At 39.7% G+C, this 26,367-nt stretch overlaps 2 protein-coding genes across 7 annotated transcripts in view; one reads left to right on the forward strand and one right to left on the reverse strand.

Moving 5' to 3' along the window:
* The first annotated feature begins 2,939 nt into the window (after nt 1-2,939).
* Nucleotides 2,940-10,085, forward strand: LOC117570430 (scavenger receptor class B member 1). Of its 2 annotated transcripts, none has more exons than XM_034252085.2 (7): nt 2,940-4,478; nt 5,516-5,779; nt 5,891-5,982; nt 7,027-7,254; nt 7,314-7,589; nt 7,956-8,547; nt 8,610-10,085. In XM_034252085.2, the coding sequence occupies exons 2-7, from the start codon at nt 5,548-5,550 to the stop codon at nt 8,963-8,965; spliced, it is 1,776 nt and encodes a 591-aa protein (XP_034107976.1). In that variant the 5' UTR covers nt 2,940-4,478; nt 5,516-5,547; the 3' UTR covers nt 8,966-10,085. The 2 variants fall into 2 exon arrangements, with proteins under 2 accessions (XP_034107976.1, XP_034107977.1); XM_034252086.2 differs by lacking the exon at nt 2,940-4,478 and adding an exon at nt 5,149-5,250.
* LOC117570427 (myosin heavy chain, non-muscle) overlaps nt 9,644-26,367 on the reverse strand; it is a 32,246-nt gene continuing 15,522 nt past the window's right edge. Inside the window, exons 4-13 of one of the 5 annotated variants that reach the window (XM_052006080.1) lie at nt 23,641-23,762; nt 18,295-18,318; nt 17,757-17,780; nt 16,604-16,696; nt 13,805-16,544; nt 12,912-13,747; nt 11,561-12,856; nt 11,329-11,492; nt 10,558-10,689; nt 10,051-10,225 (exon numbers count right to left, since the gene is read on the reverse strand). In XM_052006080.1, the coding sequence (XP_051862040.1) occupies nt 10,599-10,689; nt 11,329-11,492; nt 11,561-12,856; nt 12,912-13,747; nt 13,805-16,544; nt 16,604-16,696; nt 17,757-17,780; nt 18,295-18,318; nt 23,641-23,762 (5,390 nt within the window). In that variant the 3' untranslated portion in view covers nt 10,051-10,225; nt 10,558-10,598. Of the gene's footprint in view, nt 10,226-10,557; nt 10,690-11,328; nt 11,493-11,560; nt 12,857-12,911; nt 13,748-13,804; nt 16,545-16,603; nt 16,697-17,756; nt 17,781-18,294; nt 18,319-21,680; nt 21,803-23,640; nt 23,763-26,367 lie in introns of all 5 variants that reach the window. The other 4 variants (XM_052006078.1, XM_052006077.1, XM_052006079.1 and 1 more) reach the window with 4 other exon arrangements.

A 26,367-nucleotide genomic window follows, 5' to 3' on the forward strand; every position in this document is an offset into this window, starting at 1 on the left:
TTTTAAGTTCATCAGAACTTTAGCTACCAAAATAAGTAATAAAAAAAACATTCAAACATAAGAATGTTTTATAATTTAATGTCACTTCCGCTGGCATAATTGTTAAATTAAATGAAATTAAAGTGCAACTTTAAACATTTCGATAGTTTGTATAGCATATAAAGTTTATATAGTATACAAAGTATACATACGTAAGTTGAAGTGTAAGCATATATATGTGATCATATTTTTAGATATAAAACACAAACATTCGAAATTGTTTAGCACGTATCTAATAGTCGAGCACACTCGATCGTAGCCTTCACACTTGTTATTCATAAGCTTAGTCGTCAAGTTAATCACATCTCGGAGCTACGAACAAAGTTCAAAGAGGCTATCAATTGCTTGGATGATGTTGCCACATGGAAAAAATAGCAAAATAATCAAGTCTTGGCCGTGCTGTTAATTTAATACTCATTAATCGATTACTAATTATAAACTTCCGCTTTGAATAGATCGCTTAAGTAAAGCGACTCTACGACATTGGCTAAATGAACGGGAAGGAAGAAATTGAGCTCTACTTCTGTGCAGTGAATACACCCCATTTCAAGAGTACAGGGTATTCTTCTTAACACGCACATTGAGTGACAAAATAAATAGCACGCTTTCAAGCTCTGTTGAGAAAGCCAGAGAGACTCTTGGCGAGGGGGGAAATGCGAAACAAATAAATGTGGAAATGAGCGATTATTGTAAACTCTTGACTAAACTGATAAATACAGAATACACACTTGGCTAGGGTTCAATAACTCTCGACTCTCCCTCAGTTTATCAGTCAACAGAGCAGAGCAGCGCTTGTTTTTTTTTGCAGTTCCACAACGTGAATGTGACACGTTTAATTCGAGTACATTTACAATCTGATAACATATTGTTCATCTAAATATATATATAGGTATATAGACAGAAAAGAGTACTTGACTTGAGGGAACTGAAAGACAAAGAATCTGTAGTTGAACAAGGCAAAAGCAATACAACTCGGAACTCGGGCGGGATACTTGCTACATACTACACAAAGAGAAAAGATCTGTTAATTACAACTGAAAACTGTGAATCTTTGTTGTAAGTAACACTTACTTTCGAGTGCATTAAGGCGTAGTTTCTTCTCCTTCTTCTTTTTGTCGTTATGTTTTTGTTTTCCTACGATATAAATCATCTAAGAGCGCTAATTAACTGAGTAATGTCAGTTCTAAAATTGTAGCTGTGAGCCAATTATTTGTACGCAAGACTTTTGCGTATGTGATTAAGCCTTAAAGAGTCAAGCACAAAGCTAATTGCAAATCAAACGAAACGTCTTTAAAAAGTGATTTCTGAAATTACTCTGCTAAACACTTTTGCTTTGCCGGTGATTTCTAAAGAAAATAAGAAATAATTTTAGCTCGGATAATTGACTGAGAGAGTCAGATTTCTATAAATAGTTAACAATATAATTTGATGCAAGAATTTACCTAATTGGTGAACAATAGGCGAAGTCAAATTGCTCTAAAATGTCGCTGTATAAAAGATTTGCATAAGAGAGTGAAAAAATAATACATTTATATTTACTGGGAATTTTAAAAAGTAGTTTGGCAATAAAATGTCTTAGTATAAACGTGCTTTTTAGCACTGTTTATTTATGAATGAGATTAGTTTATGATTAGTTTATCAAAGAATTTATTATCAGTAAACAAAAGAGCACTCGAAAAAACTATATGTCTGTATAACAGCTGCAGAAGTACTTATGTATAACTTATAAGCTTAATAGAAAAGTTTGTTTTGATAATAAATTAAAAGCTTTAACTATACTGATAGAGAGTTCGATTAGGTAGTAAGATTTAAGTAAAAATATACTTTATTTACTAAAAATAAAATTGACAACTCCATCAACTAGAATTTCTCATAGCAAACACTTTTCTATTTGGTATACTTAGTTTGTAGAGCAATTTTTCATTTCTCCTTTTAACCTGACAAAAATTATGAGTATTCAAAGTTGATTATCCGCTTAAATGAGTTTTCACTGTATAAATACGCAAAAGAATGTATTAACTTTTCATCTTTATAACACTTTTGTGCAAAACACAAAAGATGTACATAAATTAAAAAGCCAATTTGAATGACAGCTAGACTACAAGTATAACACTTTCGCTGAGTAGCAAAGCAGACTTCAACAACAAAGAGCGGCGTCAGTGGGTTAAATTGCATCGTAAACAAAAGTATCAGTGAAATAACAAAAACAAACGCACACGCACTCACACACATGCATGCACATACGTACACATACTTACAGGCGCACAAATATAGATGATAGATATGGAGAGTGGAGAGTGCTCGTCTTACATCTCTCCCACGCACAATGAACTTTCTCGCAGTGCACATCGTATTTGACTTAGACTTCGCTCTATGATGATTATGATAATAATGATGATGAGAATAAAATGGAGCAACTCTGTGTTGGCTCGCTCTAACACTGATGCGATAATAATGATGAAAAGACAACGACGAGCAGCAGCTGAGTTTGCTTCGGCAGCTGTTTTGTTCTAAGCAGAGCAAATCGTTTTAGATGGCGATGCTCGTCTTGAGTGTGGATGGATCTCTTTGTTTTTGTAGCGATTAAATTTGCACTTTGTGTCGACATGAATATGCATACATACATACATATGTACATATATACGTAGTGTGTGCTCGTGTGTGTGTGCAGAGATTCCGATACGTAAACAACAACGACGCCAGCGTCGACGTCGACGACGACGTTGACAGCAAAAAAGTAGACAAGCAGCAATCATAACTGAGGCAGCGAACTGCTGCCGTGTCGTCTTCGCCTTATCAACAATACATTCGAATGCAGCGAAGGCGGCAGAGGGAGAGCAGCAGGCAGCAAGCCGCCAGCAGCTGAAGGCAAGGCAGCAGGCAACACAGTAGCAGTCGCAGCAGCAGCGACAGTGAATGCGTTGCGCGCGTCGTAGTAATAACTTGTTTCCTGGGCAGAACGCAACAACGGGCAACGCGTGTTCCAGTTTCAAACGTACCCCAAATACGACGGACAAACAAAAACAAGAACTTTGTACATATATCGAGAACTGAAACGAAACGATTAGAAAAATAGAGAAACAAAACGAAATCTAATCGCGGGGTGCGCAGTAATCGCGGTGCGGTATTTTTGATAATAAGTGCGTACTCGGCTGCTGCTGCTAATCGTAATCCGTTATCCGTTAATCGCCAGCAGTGGGCCAAAAGGAGAAGACGAGACTAATATGTAGTTAGTACTTGCTATCCGTGTGTGGGCTTTTCATAGTGATTGTATGTGGTGCGTGATCAATTAATCGAGTGGAAAGCCAGCAACAACAACAGTTGTTGTTGTAACGAGTCAAACGGAAAACCAGCTTGTCTCGCTCATTAAAACAATAACAAGAAAAACAACAACAACAAGAAAAACAACAACAACCATAAAGAGAGTAGCAACAACAGCGATCAGCAGGCAGGCAAGCAACAAACGAAATAGCGTCGAAAACAAAGAAGCCAAGTGTGGGGGAAACAAAGAACGCGAGCACAAGGCAGCAGTAACAAAACGGAAAGCAAAGACTGGAGCTACAACAAAAAATACAACAAGCAGAGCAATCACAGCAGCAACAAGTACAAGCACGAACACGAACAACAAGCGAGCATAACAACAAAAACCAGAACGCACAAGTTTCTATCAACTACTGGAAGCGACTACAACTCCTTTGTGACGCAGTGGAATAAATAGCAAATTAAATAGTTATAGACGTCGCAAACCTAAATTATCATACACAACAAGCTCACATTTTTGTGACTTTTTTTTGTGCGCATTCAGCGTAAACGGCGACAAATTATTAATTAAGACGCCAAATGTTTGCTTGTCGTCTCCACAAACTGCAAGCCAGAGCGAGAGCGAGATCATCAAATTTACAAAAAAAGAAAACAAAAACAAATCACATCAACAAACAGCAAGTGCAAGCGAGAGGCAACTAAAAAACGAAGAGAGCGTGATTTGTATTTTGAGAGAACTGTGTTCACAGACTGCACTAGTGTTTCATTTCCATTACGTTGCGCACAACGTAAACAGCTGTGAGCTGCTTAGCCGAGACGTCGACGTCGCTGTTGCTGCGCGCCGTTTTTGCTTGATAAGCTTTTTATGCTGCTTTTTGTTTTGTTGTTTTGTCGCTTGTTCAAGTGCATGCCATCATCAACTCGATCTTCGATTAGGTCTGCCTGCCTCTCTTACACATAGTCGCGCTCTTTTGAATGCTGGCGCATGCTTGCCAACATCTTCCGCCAGCCGCAGGCCGTGTCATTGTGTTATCAGTCAATGCCATTCTGAAATTTGCTGCAGCGACAACTAAAAACTTTATAGCAGCCAGACGACTGTCAACAACAACAACTAAAACAGCACTGCAGGCGGCAGAAGCTACTCGACACCCACACAAGCGATCCATCGTTTTGCAAATGTATGTATTTTTATGTGTGTGGATGTGTGTGTCTGTCTGTGAGTGCATATCAGCTGTTAAGCAATTCTGGTTAAGAGTATGTTGACAGCTTGTGCAACAATATGCAAAATTATGGTTACCAATTTAACTAATCGCCTTAATCTGTTATTGATAAGCTATGCTTGCATGTGTATGTGTGTAGTATGTATACGTATACGTATGTATGTGGGTGACGAAAGCTTACTGCTATAAATTATTGGAAAATTTTTAATTTTGAATTCATACTCAGAAACGGAGCGTTGTTATTTTGTTATCAGATGCCGTTGACCCGTTTTCCAACTCAAACGCAAAACTTGGCAAATATGTATATATATAGATATGCCTCTGTATGAGTGTACTTAAGTGTGTATGTGTGTGTGTGTGTAATTACCCCTGCTGTTTAACTATGTATATAATTGTGTTAATATGTACAATCACTGAATATTTTCATTATTGTAGCCTTCTGGCATATTGTGTATTAAGTACGTATTGCCGCTCAGTGCCTCCTTATCAGCCAAGCATTGCTATATAGATACTCACACACACACGAATAGTCTATATAGTGTAATATAGTATACTTGGCTTTACTTTTTGTTGTACTTTGATTTGAGCAGCACGCGTAGCTTGTGAAAACATGAAACCCTGATTAGTTGCTACACATTCCGCTCAGCGATCGGCTGGTTAAGAGCTGCTTAAAGCTTTGTCCGATTTGTTAAAATACTATAACTATATATAGTATTCCATAGAAATAAAGGTATATTGCGCGCGTGTGTGTGAGTGCTGAATCAGGGGAAAATACAAGTCAAGTGACGACCATGTGTTCAATGAACTCGCTCTAAGAAATTTAAACATCGATTAGGCATCAAGATTTGCGATAACGGATTGTCTACCACGTGTACTTGAATTCCTGCCGATAACCCCCATCTATCAATCGATTGTCGTACGCGGTCGATAAACCTAAGCTCTAAATCGAACTTTTCTTTTCTTAGTTTTTACATTTTCATTTTCCCTTCCCTCAGTTCAATACTCAATCACACATAAAAGCGAGATAATGTCGCATGCCACAAGCCATGATGTGGCACAACAGCTGCCGCATCACGAGGATCTCACGGCACAAAATAACAAATCAAAGTCCAACACACTGAACTCGCAACATCACAATGGCCTCGCTTACAGCAGCAACGTCAACAGCAGCAGCCCAGAGAAACTCACGGTGCTGGACATGATACTCGATGCCCTGGGAATGCGTAATCTAACGTCCAAGGATATTGGGACACTGATAAGTGAGTACAGCATAATACAGATGTATGTGTTATGTAAACATATAAACTTAACTCAAGGACATCGCATTAACCCCATTACTGAATCTGCGTCTTATTTAACCTTCGTTACAGTGTTGGGCTTCATGTTCTTGCTGTTTGTGATAAGCGTAACCGGGTTCTTTGTAATGTGGTTCACCGAATACTACAACAACACCATGCTCCAGGTAATGTCCCACATTCTCTAGGTTTATATATAGTACGTGACGTATACGTGATAAGGATCGATAATACATTTCGATAGAGTGCTGTCTTCCGTCTGTCTGATTAATTAGATATCTGAAATAAGGAAATGGAAAATGTTTAACTTTATAAAGAATAACGTATAATAATTAGTTTTCTTTAGTTTAAGTAAACTATATTTATAAAATTTCATGTAAAACTGCAAGACGAAAAGGATAGAAGAAGGGATTAGATACATATTTTTTCTGAAACTTTATGGAAACTTTAGATAATTTTTTGATACTTTGAACAAAACTTTGTTTCGATTCTCGGTACCCATGACGTATACTTAATTATCATAGTTAAATCAATACGACAAAATGCCGCTTTTTTGTCTATCAAATCAATTAGAACTTAGAAAATACAAAAGTTTACATTTGCAAATTTAGTAAATCAACAGACTATATAGTCTATAGTCTATATATGTAACTTATAGTTTTTCTTTGGTAAATTTTCGCAATTAAATGTAAATTAAAACTGCAAAGAAAAAAAGGATAGAAAAAGGAAGCAAATCCATTTCAAAATTTTTAATCTTAGTTTGTTGTTGCTTTCAACAGAATTTCACTTTTATCCGCGGTTACCATGGCGTATACTTATTAACTATCGATAACGTCGTCTGCCCAATATGTTTGAACATCTTTATCGCACAAAACTATAGTAGCTACACAAACAAACGTTTCTATATGTATATGTTGTGTATGTAGGTATCAAATTTAGCAACAAATACATACTTTACAATACAAATCTTGCGAGCCTCGCATATTTTAATGCGCCGTTCTAGCCCTCTAATAAAAATAATTAAATGGGAATTGCAAATGTATGTATGATTAGATAAGAGACGGGGCAGTTACTTGGTTGCTCAGTTGGTCAGCGTTTGCTTTGTGAATTACTATATAATCCATATATTATAATATTTATATTGCACAAGCGACTGCGGTCGTAATCTACTTTGACACTCGTTGCATTTAACTCGTTACTCGTCGTTGCAGAAAATAATACTCGCTGAGAATTCAGAGCGCGCCAAGAGCTGGCTGAATCCCGGACCCGATACAGACACAGTGCTCAAGGCGCACATATTCAACTACACGAACATCGAGGATTATCTTGCAGGGCGGGCGGATAAGATACATGTGGAGGATCTGGGTCCACTCACCTATCAGGAGCACACGGTCAAGGATCAAGTATCGTTCAACAAAAATCACACTGTCACCTTTAGGGTAGGTAAAAAGCACTTATCACGTTCGAGAAGTTCTTTATTGACAGTGATTGTTTTCAGGATCGCAAATCCTACAAACTTCTGCCGGAAAAATCGACGCTGCGGGAAGACGATATCGTGTTGGTGCCGAATGTGCCGCTGCTTTCCGCTGCGGTACATGTGAAACGTTTTCCTGCGTTTAAACGCCTGGGTGTCAACGGCCTCATTTCGTTTTACAGAGAGCCGGTCTTCAAACGTCTGACTGCCTTCGAGTATCTCTGGGGCTACAAGGATAAGATCATAAGTCTCGAGTCGCTTGGCGGCGGCAATAAAACGCACTTTGGGTTGCTTAGAACTGTAAGTTCCCACTGTCCCACATTATATAATCAAATTTGTCATCAGCACTAACTGCAATACTATACTTTTGTGATATTACATTTGTACTCTCTACGCGGATTGGAACTTATTTAGTTAAAAATGCAATCACAAAAGTTAACTAGCATTTAAAAATATGAATGAATGAATTTACTAACCACATGCTTAATGGTTTCTAAGAATATCCTTTCGGTGGACTATAATCCAAAAAACATTTCTGTAAAACTAGCTAAAGGTGCTAGAAAATAGATTAAACAAAAAGTATATAAAAGAACCATTTCATTAGACACCCTAAACCTTTTGACATGACCCCACAAAATTAATATTTTTCCAACTTTTTGTCCACAGCGAAATGGCACCAGCGTGGACTCGGTGCAGTTGAATACTGGCGAGGATGATATCAACAAATTCAGTCTCATTACACAGTTCAATGGCAAGCCGCAGCTGGACTTTTGGGAGGGCGACGAATGCAATCGCATCGATGGCAGCGAACCGTCAATGTTCTCGCCAACTCTGCTGCAGGAACGCAGCACAGTGCACGTCTTTTTGCAGGTGCTGTGCCGCAAGGTGCCGCTGCACTTTGAGAAAGAGGAAACCATCTTCAACAACATCGATGTGCTGCGTTACCGGACTCCGCTTGATGTCTTTGCTCATCCATCGGAGAATCCAGCGAATGAATGCTATTGCCGCAACACGGATCTTTGTCTGCCCAGCGGGGTCATCAATGCCACCAAGTGCTACGATGATTCACCCATCTTTCCATCGTTTCCACACTTTTTCTCCGGTGATCCCGTGATCTACAAGGACTTTGAGGGCATTAAACCCGATGCAGATCTACATCAAACTTATGCCGATATACATCCACGCTTTGGGTTTCCCATCAGCGGTGCATCGCGCGTCCAAATCAACATTATGCTGGACAAGACGCCACTATTGCTCAGTAAGTAACACACAAGTCATTTAATGTGTCTCGTTCTTTGACCTCCAATTGCTCTCACACAGATCAAGCGAATCGCATTCAGAATGCCACCATCTTGCCTTTGATTTGGATCGAGATAACCGCTGGTGACTTCGATGACGACGTGCTGCACACGCTTTACATCAGCACATTTGGCTTAGATGCCATACAACTAGCACTTAAGTATGGCACTCTGCTGGTCTCGGTCACCACATTCAGTTTGATAGTGGCCAGCGTTTACTATTTGAATAGTAAACGTGAGGAGCAGCAGCTGCAGCATAGCAAATCATCAGCTGAGCTGGAGGCACTCAATGGAGGACTCGAAGCCAATGGCAGCGTTGTTGTGGTGCAAGTCCATGTGCCACACACTGTTGGTGGCCATCCGCATCGAGGCGAGTAGTAGTGCCATCAAACATAAGACATACAGGGGGGTGTTACCACGGGGGGTTGGGCAGCATGCAATAAACATAAATGCCAAGTCTAGACAAAACACATTAGGGTGCCTTAAAAAAAAACAAAGAGATTTTCGAATTTGTCACGATGTAGCTTAGCATATTATTAGCCTAGAACAAACAAATGTAGTGTTAACTAATTGTATATATGTGTAATATATGTATAAAGACTCAAACAATGTTCAATATGCCATAAGTACCTAGTAAAGAATAAAACTTATAAATACAAATTTTAAAACTTGAATTTGCTTGCAAATTGACAGTTGAAAAATGATCGCTGACAATAGCTGAAAGGCACAACGGCTTTTATCGATAAAAGTCACAGCATTGATATAAACAATGTGACCGCTGTTGGAATATAACACACTTTTTACTCCAAGAAACTCTGAATGAATTGTTTTTTACATTTTTAAACAAAGTAAATAATAGAAAAGATAAACTGTGGACTACTTTACTTTGTGTCCACCACACAAAAGACAAATTTCGTCAGAACAAAAAACTGTGATGTGCCGAATTTGGTATATTTTTCAAAGCGACGCGGTATATTTGGAGCTTTTCAGCTAACGGTCACGCTGATCGTCAAAGCGATTGCAACGGATTTATTCAAAAACAAAAATTCAATAATATGAAATTTGTTATAGCAAATATTTATTGTTTCTAAACAAAACGAAATTCGTATATTAGTTGTTTGTTCAACATTTGATTGTTTTATAAACCTTTTAGTTATTAAATGCATGTATTTATTAATGTACTTCGATTCGAGAATCGATTGTGTTTGTATATTGCATGATTGGTTTGATGTTTGTTGTGGAGGGAGGGAAATTGAATTTGAGTTGGAAAAGTTAATACGCGTATTGGTTGTAGTTTTGTTTTTATGTATGTATAATTATTATTTTGTTTTGCGTTTTGTTTTTAAGTTTTTAATTAAGTATAATAGTTTATATAAAAAATAACAGAGAAATTATATAAAAGAAACATTAAAATATAATCGTTTATTTTCTTGTTTTTTTTTGTTGTTGCTGGTTTTTCATCCTTTTTGTTGTTGTTGGTTGCTTTAATAATTAACGCGTCAATTGCCAGAATCTTCGCCATCTAATGATTCATCCTGCACCGATGAGCTGTCGTCGCCGCCGCCACCGCCGCCTCCGCGCTTGGCCGATGGTGTGCCAGTGAGTCTGGAGGAGCTGAGGCCCATGCCGCCGGTGCGTCTAAAAAAATAGATTCACAGAAATGAAATTAGTCGGGGAATGTTAGGCACATACATTGGGATGCAGTCGGTAAACGTGCAGGTCAACAAATTAAACATAGAATCAAACTAAGTCTTATTTTGTGGGGGAAAACACTCGCTATGCACTAAAAACTAGTTTGGGGGAGACATTTCAATAAACATTTTGAAACGGTTTTACGAAAACGCACGGAATGGATGTGTGTTCGGAGAGTGTGTGTTTGTAACATGCACAAGTCGGAATCAGGGAGGAGTCGGAATACATTCATTATCGAATACTGATGATGATGATGATGTGGCTGGGCCAGCACTTACAGCCTACCAAACTCGGGAAGCGAAGCGAAGTGAAACGAAACCTAATGCAGACCCTCACAATTCATAATAAGTGCAGCATCCTTTTTGGGCGAATACGCCTTGGCCTTTTCAGTCTCGGCCACCTGTATCGTGCTATATATATGGATGACAACCACCAAGAATAGAGACCATCAATAACCAAAGAAACAGAAAATGAAAACAAATTGTATAAAAGAGCTGTTAACAATCGAACAAAGATATCTGACAAATTTATGTATGAACACCGAGCAAAACTTATTAACATTTTTTTTAACTGTGATATTTAATCACCAATACAATTAAAAACACTATTGATTAACCATGACTACTTTCGCTGTATACATAAGTTAAAGTGTATTTTGCAATTGCAACTGAGTAAGCAAATTCAATCAAAACTTAACTATCAATAGAAGACTATGTTCATATGTCTAACAATTAGCTAAATTATCTATAAGGAAACAAGTTAAACTTATTTTATATTGTCTTCTCAATCTTGTCTTTAAATATTTGCTACCATAGTTTCTGATATTAGTACTAATGTCTTATTGCATACCAAAAGCTAAATGTACAAATCTAAAACTTCAATCAAGTCAAACCATTTGACATACAGAAAACCTAATAAGTTGCTCGGCGTTCACACAAAACTTTAAAAGACATCTTGATCATTGTTTCCAATTAGTTGACAACAGCTGTAGAATCCTCATAACTTGCTCCTGGTGCTCCTGCTAATCCCAGGCAGTTAGGTAAACTTACCGCAATTTCGTTTTGAGTGAGTTAATCTCACGGTTCATGGCCTCCTGCGATTCGATCATATCTTCGCATTCGCGTTGATATTTGCGCTTTTGAGTCTTCTCCTTTTGCAGCTCCTCCTCGGTTTCATCCAGATTGCGCTTGAGCAGCTTAATGCGGCTATTCAGCTGTTAAGAGAAACAAAAAAAGTTCGTAAAAGTCCACACATAGTAAAGTTAAACCATAAAACACTCACTTTATCCATTTGCTCCTTATGCTGATCGACATGTCGTCGCTCATCTTCAATGTTCATGGTGAGCTCCTTGATCTTCTTGTCCATCTTACGATTGGCCTTCTGCTGCAACAGTCGCTCCTTGCCCTCGTTCTCCAGCTGCTCCTCCAGATTGACAATCTTCGCCTCGAGCGTGGCAATCGTTGCCTTCACCTTGGTGCGTTGCGCCGTCTCAATTTCAGCGAGTTTCGCCTTCAGCTCCTTGTTCTGTCGCTCGAGCAGCGCACGCGCATTCTCGTTCTTTTGCGAATTGGACTTTTCGTTGGCCAACTCTGTGGTCAACTGTTCGATTTGCAGCTGCGCCTTGCGACTGCGATCTAGCAGCACTTCGGAATTCGATTGTTCCTCCTCCAGTTCCTCCTCGAGTGTGGCAATGCGCGCCTCCAGGCGACGCTTCTCGTCGATCATCAACGAACCCTTGCTGGCATTGTTGGCAATCTCCTCGGCGAGTTCATCGCGATCCGTTTCCGCCAAGCGGCGAGCACGCTCGGAGCTGGCCAAGTCCTCGGTCAGCTGTAATACTTCCGCCTCCAGGGCCTTGACCTTGCGATCGGCCTCTTTGCTCTGCGCCTGCAACTCCTCCTTGGCGGCCTTGGCCTCCTCGGCGTCGCGCAACGCATCCTTGACTTGTGCTTGCAGTTTCTTCGCATGCTTCAGCGCATCCTCTTTCACCTTGTTATGCATCTCCATTGTGGTTTCAATCTCCTTGAGATCACCTTCGAGTTTCTTCTTGGCTGCAACCGCTGCAGTCCTCTGCTTGCGCTCCTCGTCGAGTTCGGCTTCCAGATCGCGCAGCTGCTTGACGAGACCGCGTCGCTTCTCCTCGGCGCCCTCCTCCTTGGCCTGCAGGTCACGTTCGAATTGGGAGCGGAGCGCCTGCATGTTGACCTCCAGTCGCAATTTGGCATCTTCGGTCAGCTGCAGATCATCCTCGAGCTCCTCGTTTTGTGCTTTCAGCTCGGCCAGCTGTGATTCGAGGGCGCGTTTCGCCTTTTCGAGCTCATGGACATTCTTGTCGGCGGTGCCTTGGCTGTTGGCCAGATCGTCGAGTTCGTTTTGCAGTTGCTTGCGCTTCGTTTCGAGATCCTCAATTTTGTCGTAGGCCTCATCCAGTTCACGGGAGACCGAGAGCACCTTGGTTTCCTTTTCGCGTGCCTCACGCTCGGCGGTGTCGCGCTCCTGGGCGATCTGCTCGGATATGGCTTTCTCCTCGGCGAGAATCTTGTCGAAGTTCTTCTGCTTCTTTTCTAGTTCGAGCACCTGTAAAAACACATTTTAGTTGACCTCTTGGGTTGGATGCGTTTAATAAACTTACCTTGGTGCGCTGTGCTTCCAGCTCAATGGTCGCATCCTCCAGCTCCGATTGGATCTTCTTTTTGCTCTTGTCCAGGCGATCGTTTTGCGCCATCAGCTCCTTGACCTGTCGCTCCAGCGCCTCGATATCCTTGTTGAGTCGCTTCTTGCCCTCTTCGAGTTCCTTGGCCAGATCGGCATCCTCCTCGGCCTTCTTCTTAATCTCCTGCATTTGAGTTGTAAGCTCGGCCAGCTTGCGCTCAAAGTTGCGCTTCGCCTCCTCATCCTCCTCGAGCTGTTCCTGCAGCGCTTCTTTCTCCGATTCGATTTGACGCAGCTTCGAGCTGAGTCCCAGTTTCTGGCGGGTTTCCTCTTCGAGCAACTGTTGCGCCTCCGTCAGCTGCGATTCCATGTTGCTTGCCGACTTGACAGCCGCTGATGCCTTGAGTTCGGCCTCCTCGAGCTGATTGGTAATGTTCTCCGCCTCCTGTTGCAGCTTGGTGCATTTCTCTTGCAGCTCGGAGCGTGCACGCTCAATCTCGGCGAGTTTCACTTGCAGCTCGGCTATCTGAGATTCAGCCTGCTTGCGTCTGCGATCGTTCTCCTGACGGGAGCTGTTCACGCTGCGCAACTCGGTGGCCAGATCCGCATTCTCGGCCTCGAGCGTGCCCTTGGCCTTCTCCAGCACGGATTTGGCTTTGCGCAGATTCTCCAGCTGATCGTTGATGCCGTTCAGCTCCTGGGCATGCTTGTGACGCATATCAGCGAGAACACCTTCGTGATTGACGCCCTCTTCCTCGAGAGATTTCTTCAGCATGGCCAGCTCCTGTTCGCGCTTGGAGCGCAGCTCTTGTTGGGCTGCAAATAAAGGAAGATTAATTGTGTTTCATTGAATGAGTTGTTCCATCCACTTACCTGCTGTGGTGTCCAGCGAGTCGAGCAGCTCGTTCTTCAACGCTTCCAGTTCCTCGCTGAGATCGCGTCGCAGTTTCTCGGCCTTGCTGCGCGCCACCTTCTCTGCCTCGAGATCCTCTTGAATCTCGGCCAGCTGCGACTCCAGCTCACGCTGTGCCTTCTGTGCGGTGGCTTTCGTGGCCGACTCCTCGTCGATGCGCATCAAGGTTTGAGTGAGCTCCTCTTCACGCTTGGCCAGCTGCGTTTGCATCTCCTCCACCTGGACGCGACGCTCGTTCAGCTGCTCCTTGAGATCCGCCACCTCGGTTTCAATCTTGCGCTTGGTGCGATCTGATTCCTGACGCTGTTGTTGATCCTTGTGCATGCGTTCCTCCAACTCAGCAATGGTTGCCTCATGCTTAGCCTTCAGCTTAGCCAAATGCTTGGCCTTCTCCTCCTCTTCGGCGAGGGTTTGGGACAGATCATTGGCACGCTCTTCCAGCAGCTTTTTCTCCTTGAGCAGCTTCTGGTTCTGATCATCGGTTTGCGCCAGATCTTCCTCGTGTTTCTTGATCTTGGCATCGAGTTGCACCTTTTCGAGCTGCAGTTTCTGGCGAGCCGCTTCCTCCTCCTCGAGCTGTTCCTCCAAATCTTGAATGTGCAGTTCCAGTTTCTTCTTCTCACCGCCCAAGGCAAGCACACGCTCTTCCTCCTCTTCGATGCGGGTCTCCAGCTCCTGCATCATATCCTCCAGCTCCTGTTTGCGGGCCATGAGACGTGAACGCGACTCTTCGGCCTCGGCGCACAGCTCAATCTCGGCTTGGAGCTGCTCGGCGAGCGTGGTCTTCTCGACCAGCGCCTGCTGATATTTGCGCTCATATTCCTGCGTGTTCTTGGCCAGCGTGTCGAGCTTCTCGCGCACCTGCTTCAGCTCATCCTCCTTCTGGACGAGCTTCTCCTCCTGCTTGGTGACCTCGAGCAGAGGCTTCACCTTGGTGTACAGACGCCACCACTGCCAGTTGCGCAGCTTCAAGTACGCAGCGCAATTCCGCTGAATGATGCGAATGGCGTTCAATTGCTGCAGACGCTTCTGGTAGTTGCGACGAGCGAGGAAACCGCGACAGAATGCCTGGAAATTGACAATCAAATCCGAAATCTTAAAGTCACGCTCCTCCTCGAGATGGGCCAACACTCCGGCACGGAAGAAGATCTTCGACTGGCCGACGCGATACAGATTCGAGTCGAGTTCGAGGGCTTGGATCATCTTTTCGCAGGCCTTCTTGCCGTCCATGAAGCCCTTGGGTATGACGTTGGGGGTGAGCAGCTCGTAGCGCTGTCTGAACTCCTGGAAGGGTATGCGATTGGGGAAGCCCTGGCGACAGATGCGTATACCCTCGAGGACGCCGTTGCAACGCAACTGATCGAGCACGAGGGGCGCGTCAATCTTGCCAGCGCGCTTCTCATGATTCGGTATGATACAGCGCACAAAATTTGGATTCGTATTCCGCAGCGTGTCCATCAATTTGGCCAGCTGCTCCTTGTACAGATGCGACACGGTGCGGAACATTCCCTTGCGCGTGCGCGCCCCAAACTGGGTATCGGTTAGCGCCTGCTGTGCCATGCCGACAATTTCCGCATCCTTCCAGATGTTCACGACAAACGGATCCTGCGACGCCTGCAACAGCGACACAATGTTCTCATTCAACGGATCCATGTTCTTCATCAGCCACTTGGCCGCCGAATAATCCACACGTCCAGCGTAATGCACAATCGCGAAATCGGCGACGCCACGGAAATCGGTTTTCATGAATTTCGGATGCATTGAATGCGCCGAGACGAGCTTATCGACAAATGTCTTGTCGGTGGCCTTGGGGAACCAACACTCCTCATCGAGCAGCGCCATAATACCGCCGGGTTTATCAATCAGATCGATAGTGGGCTGCAAATCCAAGCCGAAATCAATAAACTTCCATTCGATACCCTCGCGTTGATATTCCTCCTGCTCCAGGATGAACATGGTGTGATTGAAGAGCTGCTGTAGCTTCTCGTTCGTGTAGTTGATGCACAACTGTTCGAAAGAGTTGAGTTCGAAGATTTCGAAACCTGCCATATCGAGTATGCCAATGAAGGAGGCGCCCTGACGCTTGGTGCGATCCAGAGAGCGATTGATGCGATTCACCAGCCACTTGAACATGCGTTCGTAGCACGCCTTCGCAATGGCTTCGACGGCAAACTCAACCTGCTCCTTGGTCTGTGCCTTGGTCACAAAATCGCGGCCAACCTTGATGCGTGGCGTGAGGAAGGCACGTGTCATGTCCGTCACACTGAGGCCGAGCAGATGTGCAATCTTTTGGGCCACGGTGTTGTCGGGCAACGTGGCCTGATCATTGTTGCGCTCCTGACGGAATTTCATGCTGCCAAACAGCAGCACGGCGCTGACAATGCGAAAGATGGAATTGAAATCCTCAGAGGTCATGCCCATAATGTTCATCGATTTGACGGTGGCCTGGAATTCGGCATAGTCATCGACGCCGGGCACCGGGAGAGTGCCGTTTGAGAGGAATGGATACGATTTGATGTCATCGAGTATGAATTTCTCACGCTGCTCCGGCGATGCGCCGGCAAGCAGCTGATAGAATATATGGAATGTTCGTTCGTCCTTCGCTTGACGAATGGCACGCGACTTCTCCAGCAGATACGTCTCGATGTTGGCGCCCGATATGAAGCCAGACGCATCAAAGTTAATACGGATGAATTTGCCCTATTGGAAAGTAATTTATCAATTAGTTAAGTTCAAAATTTATTTCAATTTCCACTTACGAAACGTGATGAGTTGTCGTTCTTGACGGTCTTGGCATTACCAAAGGCTTCCAATATGGGATTGGCTTGCAGCAGCTGTTGCTCCAGCTCACCCTGCGAATTAAAGCGAAAGGAATCAAGTTAGTTGTGTTGAAATACAGATTTGTTAGTGTTAGCTTAGCACAAGACACAGACAAAGTAGCTACAAACAGACGAGCACAAGCTACGAATACACAAATACAATCACAATTGCAGTTTAAGATACAATCACGGTCACAGTTACATTTAGGGATGAGGAATTAGTTAGCTGGACATCAACAACATGCAAAGCGGGGAATCCTACATACAAATGGGACGCAACAATTTTCTAGTTGAGTGCAGTGCGATCTTAAGGATATTGACCATAAAAGGATCAAGATTCAGATGACAAACAAAAAGAGTATTAAGAACTGATTCAGATCTTAAGTAGAAAACGATCTTGCAGGAGAAGCTCTGTTGTATTTAAATACTGACCTATAGATATAAAAGTCTACAATATTTATGCTATTGATCTAGAAATTTATTGGCACGAATTTAAAGAAAGTTACATAATTACAAAGAGTATAAACGGCAGATCTCTTTGTACCTTATTACAATTATCATCGATATTTGATCGAAAGCTTAAAGATCACAAATTTTAAAAGAGAATATCGTTTATTATGCAGCTCTATTTCTTTTACTCAAACCCTTTTCAAATCGCACTGCACTTCAATTTTGCTAAGTGGTCACCACAATTGTGGTTTTACCTCAACCTCTGTTAAATCAACAAGAAAACAATGCGAATCTTTATTAGTTGCTGGCTCCTTCATATGCAAGATCGTCGTAGTCGTTGTGGTTGTTGTTAATGTTGATGTTGTTGATGATGATGTTGCTTTAGTGGCACCCACACCATTGTTGATGTTGTTGCTTGATTCGATTGTTGTATTCTTGTTACCAAATAAATTATTCACATTACACTTGACCTTAATGTACTTATTTGTGTTGACGGAAAAGTTCTGGAATAAGGCGAGGATGTGGTTAAAGGAAACGATCGCAAAGTGATCGCAAAGAGAACCAGGAAACAACATTCAACTACTACACTTAAGCTAGATAACTATTGTATTATAGATTTGGTTTCATGGAGAGCATACTTTACCGCAAATGTCTCTTGATGACTACTCTAAAAAGGCGTAGCGTGATTTGCGAGTTGAGGCATGATATTAATTTTTGTTGTGAATGTGGTTAGCATGAGGTGTTCAAAGGAGGGAACAAATATTAAGTAGTAAATTCATGACACAGTTTTGCGATTAGAACAAGTTTAATAGTGGTTTAAATTTTTATTTATATGAAATGATTCAACATACGGGTTAACAACAAATGAATCAAATGGCATGAATGAAAAACAGAAAGTACGGAAAAAGAAACTGTGTTTCATAAACTTGTAGATAAGATTAAAATGTAAGAATAATAAAAACAACTCAAGAATTTATGGAAATTATAAATGTAAAATCAATTATGAAATTTATATTTTAATATATTTCCGCAAGTTTAAACTCAAGCTTTATTTCTAAAACAAAGAACGGAAAGTAAAAAAAAAAACATTGAAGGAAAGGTTGATTTATAAATAAGAACAAACAATTAAGAATTGCGGTTAATTTGTAGGTTTTTTCGAAATTCTTGTTTTGCATACTTACAATGAGCACGGCAGGATTCGGCACCTGTGCGTATACGTAATAAATTGGGTTCAATTGGTTGTGGGTTCGGTTTTTGGTGGCGTGGATTGCGTGTTGTGGATTTTATGTGGATTGTATATGTACAAAATTCAATTCAAATTGAAAATTTTTACAAGAAAAATATACAAAATTGTAGCAACCCATCAACAAATAGCCGAAGTGTGTGTTTATTGTAGTGTTGTAGAGTAGAATGTGTAGTGTTGTAAAGTGTAACATGAAAATAAAAAATGTTTTAATTAATAAATATTATAAATATAAATTTGTTCGATATTATATGTAGAAGTAAAATGCTTAAACCTTGGAAATAATAAAGATAATATAAAATAATAGAGTATGCAGTGCCAGCCAGTGTTGGAAAATGCACAAAGCAGTGCTTGTTTTTGTCTTCCCCGATCGATATATCATTTACAAGTCACTTTTTCTTTTGTGTACATTTCTAATCTTTTATGTGACGGTTCTTTTCTTTGCCTTTGCTTATCAGACAACAAGCGTGTTTGATTTGAACTCATTTCTAATCAGAAGGCAAAATGTTTTCCACCTTCGAATTTCAGGTGAATTGTTAAGTTAGTTGAGCGGGTCGGTGATTCAGTTTCCTCAACGTAACGATATCAGCGTCTATTTATGGCAAATATAATCATAATTAATAGCAGTAACAAGCGTTGTTGCTGCTAGCCACATTCAACAACTGTTTGCACTTCAATTTGATGCTGTGGCGGCAGCAGCAGCATCAGAAGCCATTTAAAGTTTGTTTACAGCTTATCACGTTCCATCATCATATAAGGCTGTAAAACAACTCAACAGATGTTGTTTCGTGTGCTTAGCGCCTTAAAGGATTGTCCAAGTCCCCCCTCCAATTATGGTAGCTGCGAAATTATGAAACAGTTGACATAGTTTTTCCCAATGCACACACAAGACACTGAAAAATCATCTCCAGCAACTGGTTGGCCCTGAGGCCTCTAGCCACATGCCCCCAATTCCAACTGATTTCATTTTCAATTCACTTTAATTTTCAATTGTCGCGTTAGACGGAGGGGAGCAAGAGTAAATAAAAAGACAGATGGACGGACAGCAAGTCAACCCTTTTTTTATTGCTGTTTGTTTCATTGACAAAACGCAATTAAATTTCATTTTGGTGTTTATTTTATGGTTGTAAATAAAAAATAAACAAAAAATGAGCAAAATGAGCGAGTGACAACGAAATGTAAATACCCTGTTAGGGGCATAATACTTGAAGCCTCTTTAGAGTAGAACTTTTTAGGATCAAGTAAAGACATCTTTAGATTTTACAAGTTTGTATATACTCAAATGAATAATTGTTTATTTTTCAAGGATTTAATAAATGTCTCCGCCATATAACTCTTATTTAGACACACCTAAATATCATAAAAGTATTTAGTAAATGAACAATTGTATATAATAATTCAAACTTTCTGTTTTAGGATTTTATCAACGCCGTTATCATAGAATTTTATTTGGATATTGGACAGTTCCTTAAAAGTATTCAACTAAATTACTTTAGACAATCCTAATCCAACCCTTTTGCGCTTTTCCTTCTTTTATTTCCCTTCAGCGTTTCCTTCAATAAACACACCTTAACTTGACCTCTTTTTTAATGAATTAAAAGCGAAGCTACAATTACAACAACTAAATTTAAATATTTCAAATTATGAATTCCCTAAAAATTTGTTCATGTTATGGTAGCTTAACTGTACTTCTCGCCCCGCCACTAATGATGCTTTATAGCGTAATTCAGCTGTCTGTCTAGCCATATATCATGTGAGCGTCATCTAAAGGCTTTTCTTCCCCCCTTTTTTTCGAGTCGCAGTAATTTGTCAGCAGCCAGCCAATAACTTAGGGCACAACACACATACACACACTGATTAATGAAGTGTGCGGCTTTATCTATAAGCGGGGAGGGAGGCTGCAGTTTGATGGAGGGAAAGAAGGGGGAGGGGTGCGCCATATGCGTAAAGACTGCTGCATATATGGACATTACTCAGACATTACTTGTATCATTTGGAGACGACGTGATTTAATGTCATTACATCAATGCTAAGTGCAACATTTGTGCTGCTCAAAATGTGTGTGTCTGTGTGTGTGTGAGTGTGCAATGGTATGTGTGTCTACTTAGTTGCATTTGCGGATCATAATTCGTAATTGGAGACGCACAACAGCTGGGAAAACGTTTTTCATTGAACAAAAACAAAAAGGCAGCTAAATAAAGCGTTGGCTACTGCAAATACCCTGTAATTGTTGTAAATGAAATTCTCACATTTTATTTTCTGTCTTTTTTCTATTCTTCGCTTTATTCAATTTAACAAAATACTTGTCTTAAGCGCTCTCTTTTCTCTCTAGTTTAGCTTTAACTGGAGAGAAGTCTCCATCAACTCTACCCTCGAGCTTTCCTACTCCGTTTACAGGGTATTTAGCGACACCCACAAAGCTTGTACATGTTGCGGGCGTATAAAAGCCGCAGCCAATTTGCCGACACATTCACAATTGTATTTGGATCTATAAATACTGGCAACTTAGCTGCCTCCTTCCCTCTCTATTCACCAAGTTTCTTTAATTCGAAATTGTAAAATAACAAGACAATGTTAATAATACTTAAATATGCTATTAATAACAAGACAAAGAACTGCTGCGCTTAAGCATGTGTCATAAATGCAACTAACTCAACTCTTTTTATTAGCCCACACAGCATTAACATTTTGAAAGGGAAATGGGCAGAAAAATTGATCGATTGATCGATAGAGAGAGCGATTAATGTTTGAAGCGATTTTATGAATGGATCGATTCATTGAAAAATAGATTGTAACGATCGTTAGATGACTGGAAAAACGTAACAAAGAGGATTGTTCTTTCTTTTATACATTAAAAGCTCGATCTATAAAAAGGTAAATAAATATGATGTGCACATTAACTATATATCGATAGTATTTTAGAAAGACCGATAAATTGGGGGAGCGATTACTGTCTGGATAGATATTGGAGAAACATATTCATAAATATATTTCAGATAAATGGACAGACATATCTATAAAATAAAACATAGATCGAGGAGCTATAAATAGACTGTATATCGACAGATTTTTGGAAAGAATTTTGGATATTAACTCAAACACAATTTAACCTTAGATACCCTGAAATTTATTCATTAAGATTGATAAACTGCATATCTATGAATATGTTATTTTGTAAAAAGAGTTGTGTAACTTTTCTTTAAACCAATAGTTCACTTAGATTATCCACTGATTAAGTAAAAGTTTCTTATAAAGTTTGATATCGGAGAGTTCCTTCATTTATATTGATAGTAAAAAGTATCTGGCAGATAGTTTTGTACTTACCGCACCAGAGCCCTTGGGCTTGGAGGCAGCCACATAGGCCAAAAACTGTATGACCTTCTTGGTGTTTTCCGTTTTGCCAGCACCCGATTCGCCAGTACACAAAATCGATTGGTCTTCGCGATCTGTGAACAGAGGCGGAGAGAAGCGAAAAGCAGATGTTAAATATATATAAATAAAATATGGATAAATATTAAAATAGGTCAAAGCACACACACGAATAAAATGGCTGACAAAGTTATTTGGTTTTCGTTGTTTTTATTATAACTTTTTTTTTCTTTTGCTGTACTTTTGTCAGTTTCTTTTTTGGTTGTTGTTTAAGCAAAGCTCAGCTTGAAATTTCTGTTGACCCAAATTCAAGTGCGCAGAAAAACAAAAACATAGTGGCGAGAAGGGGGTATGATGGAAGAAGAGTTACTCTGTATATAAATTATAGATTATAGATTAGACTTCATTATAATTTCCTACATCATAAGCTGAAACAAAAAGTGTTCAACCTTTTCTTATAACCAAGCTACCCGCTCGCCTTCCACAAGGGGTATTCGCAATGAGCAGGCAAATAAAAAGCAAGAGGCAAATAACAAAAAGTGAGGGACGCACACTCAATTGAAAATCGTTTAAAAAAAAACAGTGCGCGCATCTCGCAGATACAAAAAACTATACAAAAGTGAGATGGAAACCTGTGGACTACGGGCGCCACTAAATGATCCGATGATGGATCCGACAGCCTATCGACATTATAGACAGATTGCAGTTAGCCCAGTTAGCAGTTACACGATACAATCACACACACACACACAAACACATTCGATTTGTGGTTGCCACAAAATGCGGCTTGGCTTGGCACCGTTTTTAATTCGGTTTACAAATAAAAAAAAACGGCGAAAAAAAAAAATTCAAAAATAAAATGGATAAAAAAGTAGATAACACACATAAAATAAACAAAAATTGGCACATAACGACCCGTACTTATTATGGTTGTCAGTACATAGCCATAGATGGACACTGCATAGATCTCAGTTTGTAGTTTGCAGTTGATTTTTATTTTCATTCATTCATTTTTTTTTTTGTTTTTGCTCGCGAGATTTTGACGTCGCCAAGGCGGCGCGAGCATTGCATAAGCTGAGCTTCCCCCTTCTTCCCAGCCACCACAAGCATAACAAATAGCAATAAGAAAGCTGCTTTCGAGTTTGCTCGACTACGAAATACCTCTTAAACATTTTTAGGGAGAGCAAGAAATTCAACTGTGGGTAATTTTTAATGAGTACACAAGATTGCGATAATGGTCTTGCGATATTTTATTAGCCCACACAGCATGTAACATTTTGAAAGGGAAATGGGCAGAAAAATTGATCGATTGATCGATAGAGAGAGCGATTAATGTTTGAAGCGATTTTATGAATGGATCGATTCATTGAAAAAATAGATTGTAACGATCGTTAGATGACTGGAAAAACGTAACAAAGAGGATTGTTCTTTCTTTTATACATTAAAAGCTCGATCTATAAAAAGGTAAATAAATATGATGTGCACATTAACTATATATCGATAGTATTTTAGAAAAGACCGATAAATTGGGGGAGCGATTACTGTCTGGATAGATATTGGAGAAACATATTCATAAATATATTTCAGATAAATGGACAGACATATCTATAAAATAAAACATAGATCGAGGAGCTATAAATAGACTGTATATCGACAGATTTTTTGAAAGAATTTTGGATATTAACTCAAACACAATTTAACCTTAGATACCCTGAAATTTATTCATTAAGATTGATAAACTGCATATCTATGAATATGTTATTTTGTAAAAAGAGTTGTGTAACTTTTCTTTAAACCAATAGTTCACTTAGATTATCCACTGATTAAGTAAAAGTTTCTTATAAAGTTTGATATCGGAGAGTTCCTTCATTTATATTGATAGTAAAAAGTATCTGGCAGATAGTTTTGTACTTACCGCACCAGAGCCCTTGGGCTTGGAGGCAGCCACATAGGCCAAAAACTGTATGACCTTCTTGGTGTTTTCCGTTTTGCCAGCACCCGATTCGCCAGTACACAAAATCGATTGGTCTTCGCGATCTGTGAACAGAGGCGGAGAGAAGCGAAAAGCAGATGTTAAATATATATAAATAAAATATGGATAAATATTAAAATAGGTCAAAGCACACACACGAATAAAATGGCTGACAAAGTTATTTGGTTTTCGTTGTTTTTATTATAACTTTTTTTTCTTTTGCTGTACTTTTGTCAGTTTCTTTTTTGGTTGTTGTTTAAGCAAAGCTCAGCTTGAAATTTCTGTTGACCCAAATTCAAGTGCGCAGAAAAACAAAAACATAGTGGCGAGAAGGGGGTATGATGGAAGAAGAGTTACTCTGTATATAAATTATAGATTATAGATTAGACTTCATTATAATTTCCTACATCATAAGCTGAAACAAAAGTGGTTCAACCTTTTCTTATAACCAAGCTACCCGCTCGCCTTCCACAAGGGGTATTCGCAATGAGCAGGCAAATAAAAAGCAAGAGGCAAATAACAAAAAGTGAGGGACGCACACTCAATTGAAAATCGTTTAAAAAAAAAACAGTGCGCGCATCTCGCAGATACAAAAAACTATACAAAAGTGAGATGGAAACCTGTGGACTACGGGCGCCACTAAATGATCCGATGATGGATCCGACAGCCTATCGACATTATAGACAGATTGCAGTTAGCCCAGTTAGCAGTTACACGATACAATCACACACACACACAAACACATTCGATTTGTGGTTGCCACAAAATGCGGCTTGGCTTGGCACCGTTTTTAATTCGGTTTACAAATAAAAAAAAACGGCGAAAAAAAAAAATTCAAAAATAAAATGGATAAAAAAGTAGATAACACACATAAAAATAAACAAAAATTGGCACATAACGACCCCGTACTTATTATGGTTGTCAGTACATAGCCATAGATGGACACTGCATAGATCTCAGTTTGTAGTTTGCAGTTGATTTTTATTTTCATTCATTTTTTTTTTTTTTTGTTTTTGCTCGCGAGATTTGACGTCGCCAAGGCGGCGCGAGCATTGCATAAGCTGAGCTTCCCCCTTCTTCCCAGCCACCACAAGCATAACAAATAGCAATAAGAAAGCTGCTTTCGAGTTTGCTCGACTACGAAATACCTCTTAAACATTTTTAGGGAGAGCCAAGAAATTCAACTGTGGGTAATTTTTTAATGATTTAAAAGTCAATCAAACACGAACATCTTTTAGCTTAATTATGTGATCACTTAAATTAATACAAATTGTTTAAAGAATTACTATAAATCGTTGCCTCTGATGCTCTTATTACAATAGTATTGGTAAACGTCGATCAATTTACTGCATAAATTCGTTCGTTCCGTGTCGAAATATGAGAACTAGATCGTTCTTTTTGTTCTTTCTTTTTCGTTCCCTATGATAATCGTTCATTATTGTTGTGCATCGTTCAATTTTATTATCATCATTCATCAATTATATACCATCATTCTTTTTAATATAAATAATGTAAGAATGTAAATGTGGCACAGTTAAGGATATCATTTAAGAAATTTCTATTGTATGATTTTCATTTCTTAGCATGTCATAAAAATATACATAAACATTTTAAGGATTATTACTACCATGATAGATCGAAAATAGTAAAGGAAACTCGAATAACTTGACAAAACATGAACGATAATGGAACACTTATTTAGTTGCTTCACTTTAGTAAAGGTAACTTAAGTTCCTTCATTCCCAACACTATATCACACCCTCTTACATTATGCATACACGGTATCACAAAAAAATACCAAGCCCCTCCTAGCAAAAGCGATCACTTTCAGGCGATTGTTGAGCCAACGATAATAGCAACTGAATTGAGCTATAAAACAACTACAACTACAACAACAATTACAAAAGCAATTCAAAAAAAAAAACCTCGTCAAGTTGATAGCGTAAATATTGGCGCCACATTTGAAGCAGCATTTTAATAGTTTTTATTATTCCTATTATTATGTATTATTGCCTTTTTTCCCCCGCTCATGGTCTTGTTTCCTTTTTTTTATGTTATCTCTCAATTAAAACAAATTTCTGGAATTTGGAGCAAAAGTTGTTCAAGCGAAGAACAAACGCAAGCTCATCAGAAAGCCGTTAATAATACGTAAGAGATATAAATATAAATGTGTATAAGAAGTTCTATAAAGTAAAACTGCTCCGTTGACATTGCTTTAATTAAGTTTCTATATTTGGGCATTTATCATAGCATACGATCTTTAGCACAACGCTTAATTAACTCAACGTTCGTTGTTCGCTTGTCGTGGAAATTGAAATTGACAGTAAATCTGAGCAGCAAAAATATAGCTGAGAACATATCGATTGATCTTGGGATAAACTGATAAATATGTAGATGTAAAACAAACAAATTTAGTTGTAATTATCAAGCATCAACTGAGCATAAATTAAAGTCTTGATTGACAGTAAATCTTAGCACAAACGTATATAAGGAATATTTAGATTGATATTATTATAGATTAAACTTGAGTTTATATAATATATTTCTGATAATTCGATTGATCTTAGGATAAACTGATTAATATTTAGAAGTAAAATAAACAATGCTAAATGAAAGCAGCATACATCGTTTCTACTTAAATGAAACTCCTGTTCATATCAAATTTTTGAG

Source organism: Drosophila albomicans, chromosome 3 (genome assembly GCF_009650485.2).
Source record: "Drosophila albomicans strain 15112-1751.03 chromosome 3, ASM965048v2, whole genome shotgun sequence".
NCBI lineage: Eukaryota > Metazoa > Arthropoda > Insecta > Diptera > Drosophilidae > Drosophila > Drosophila albomicans.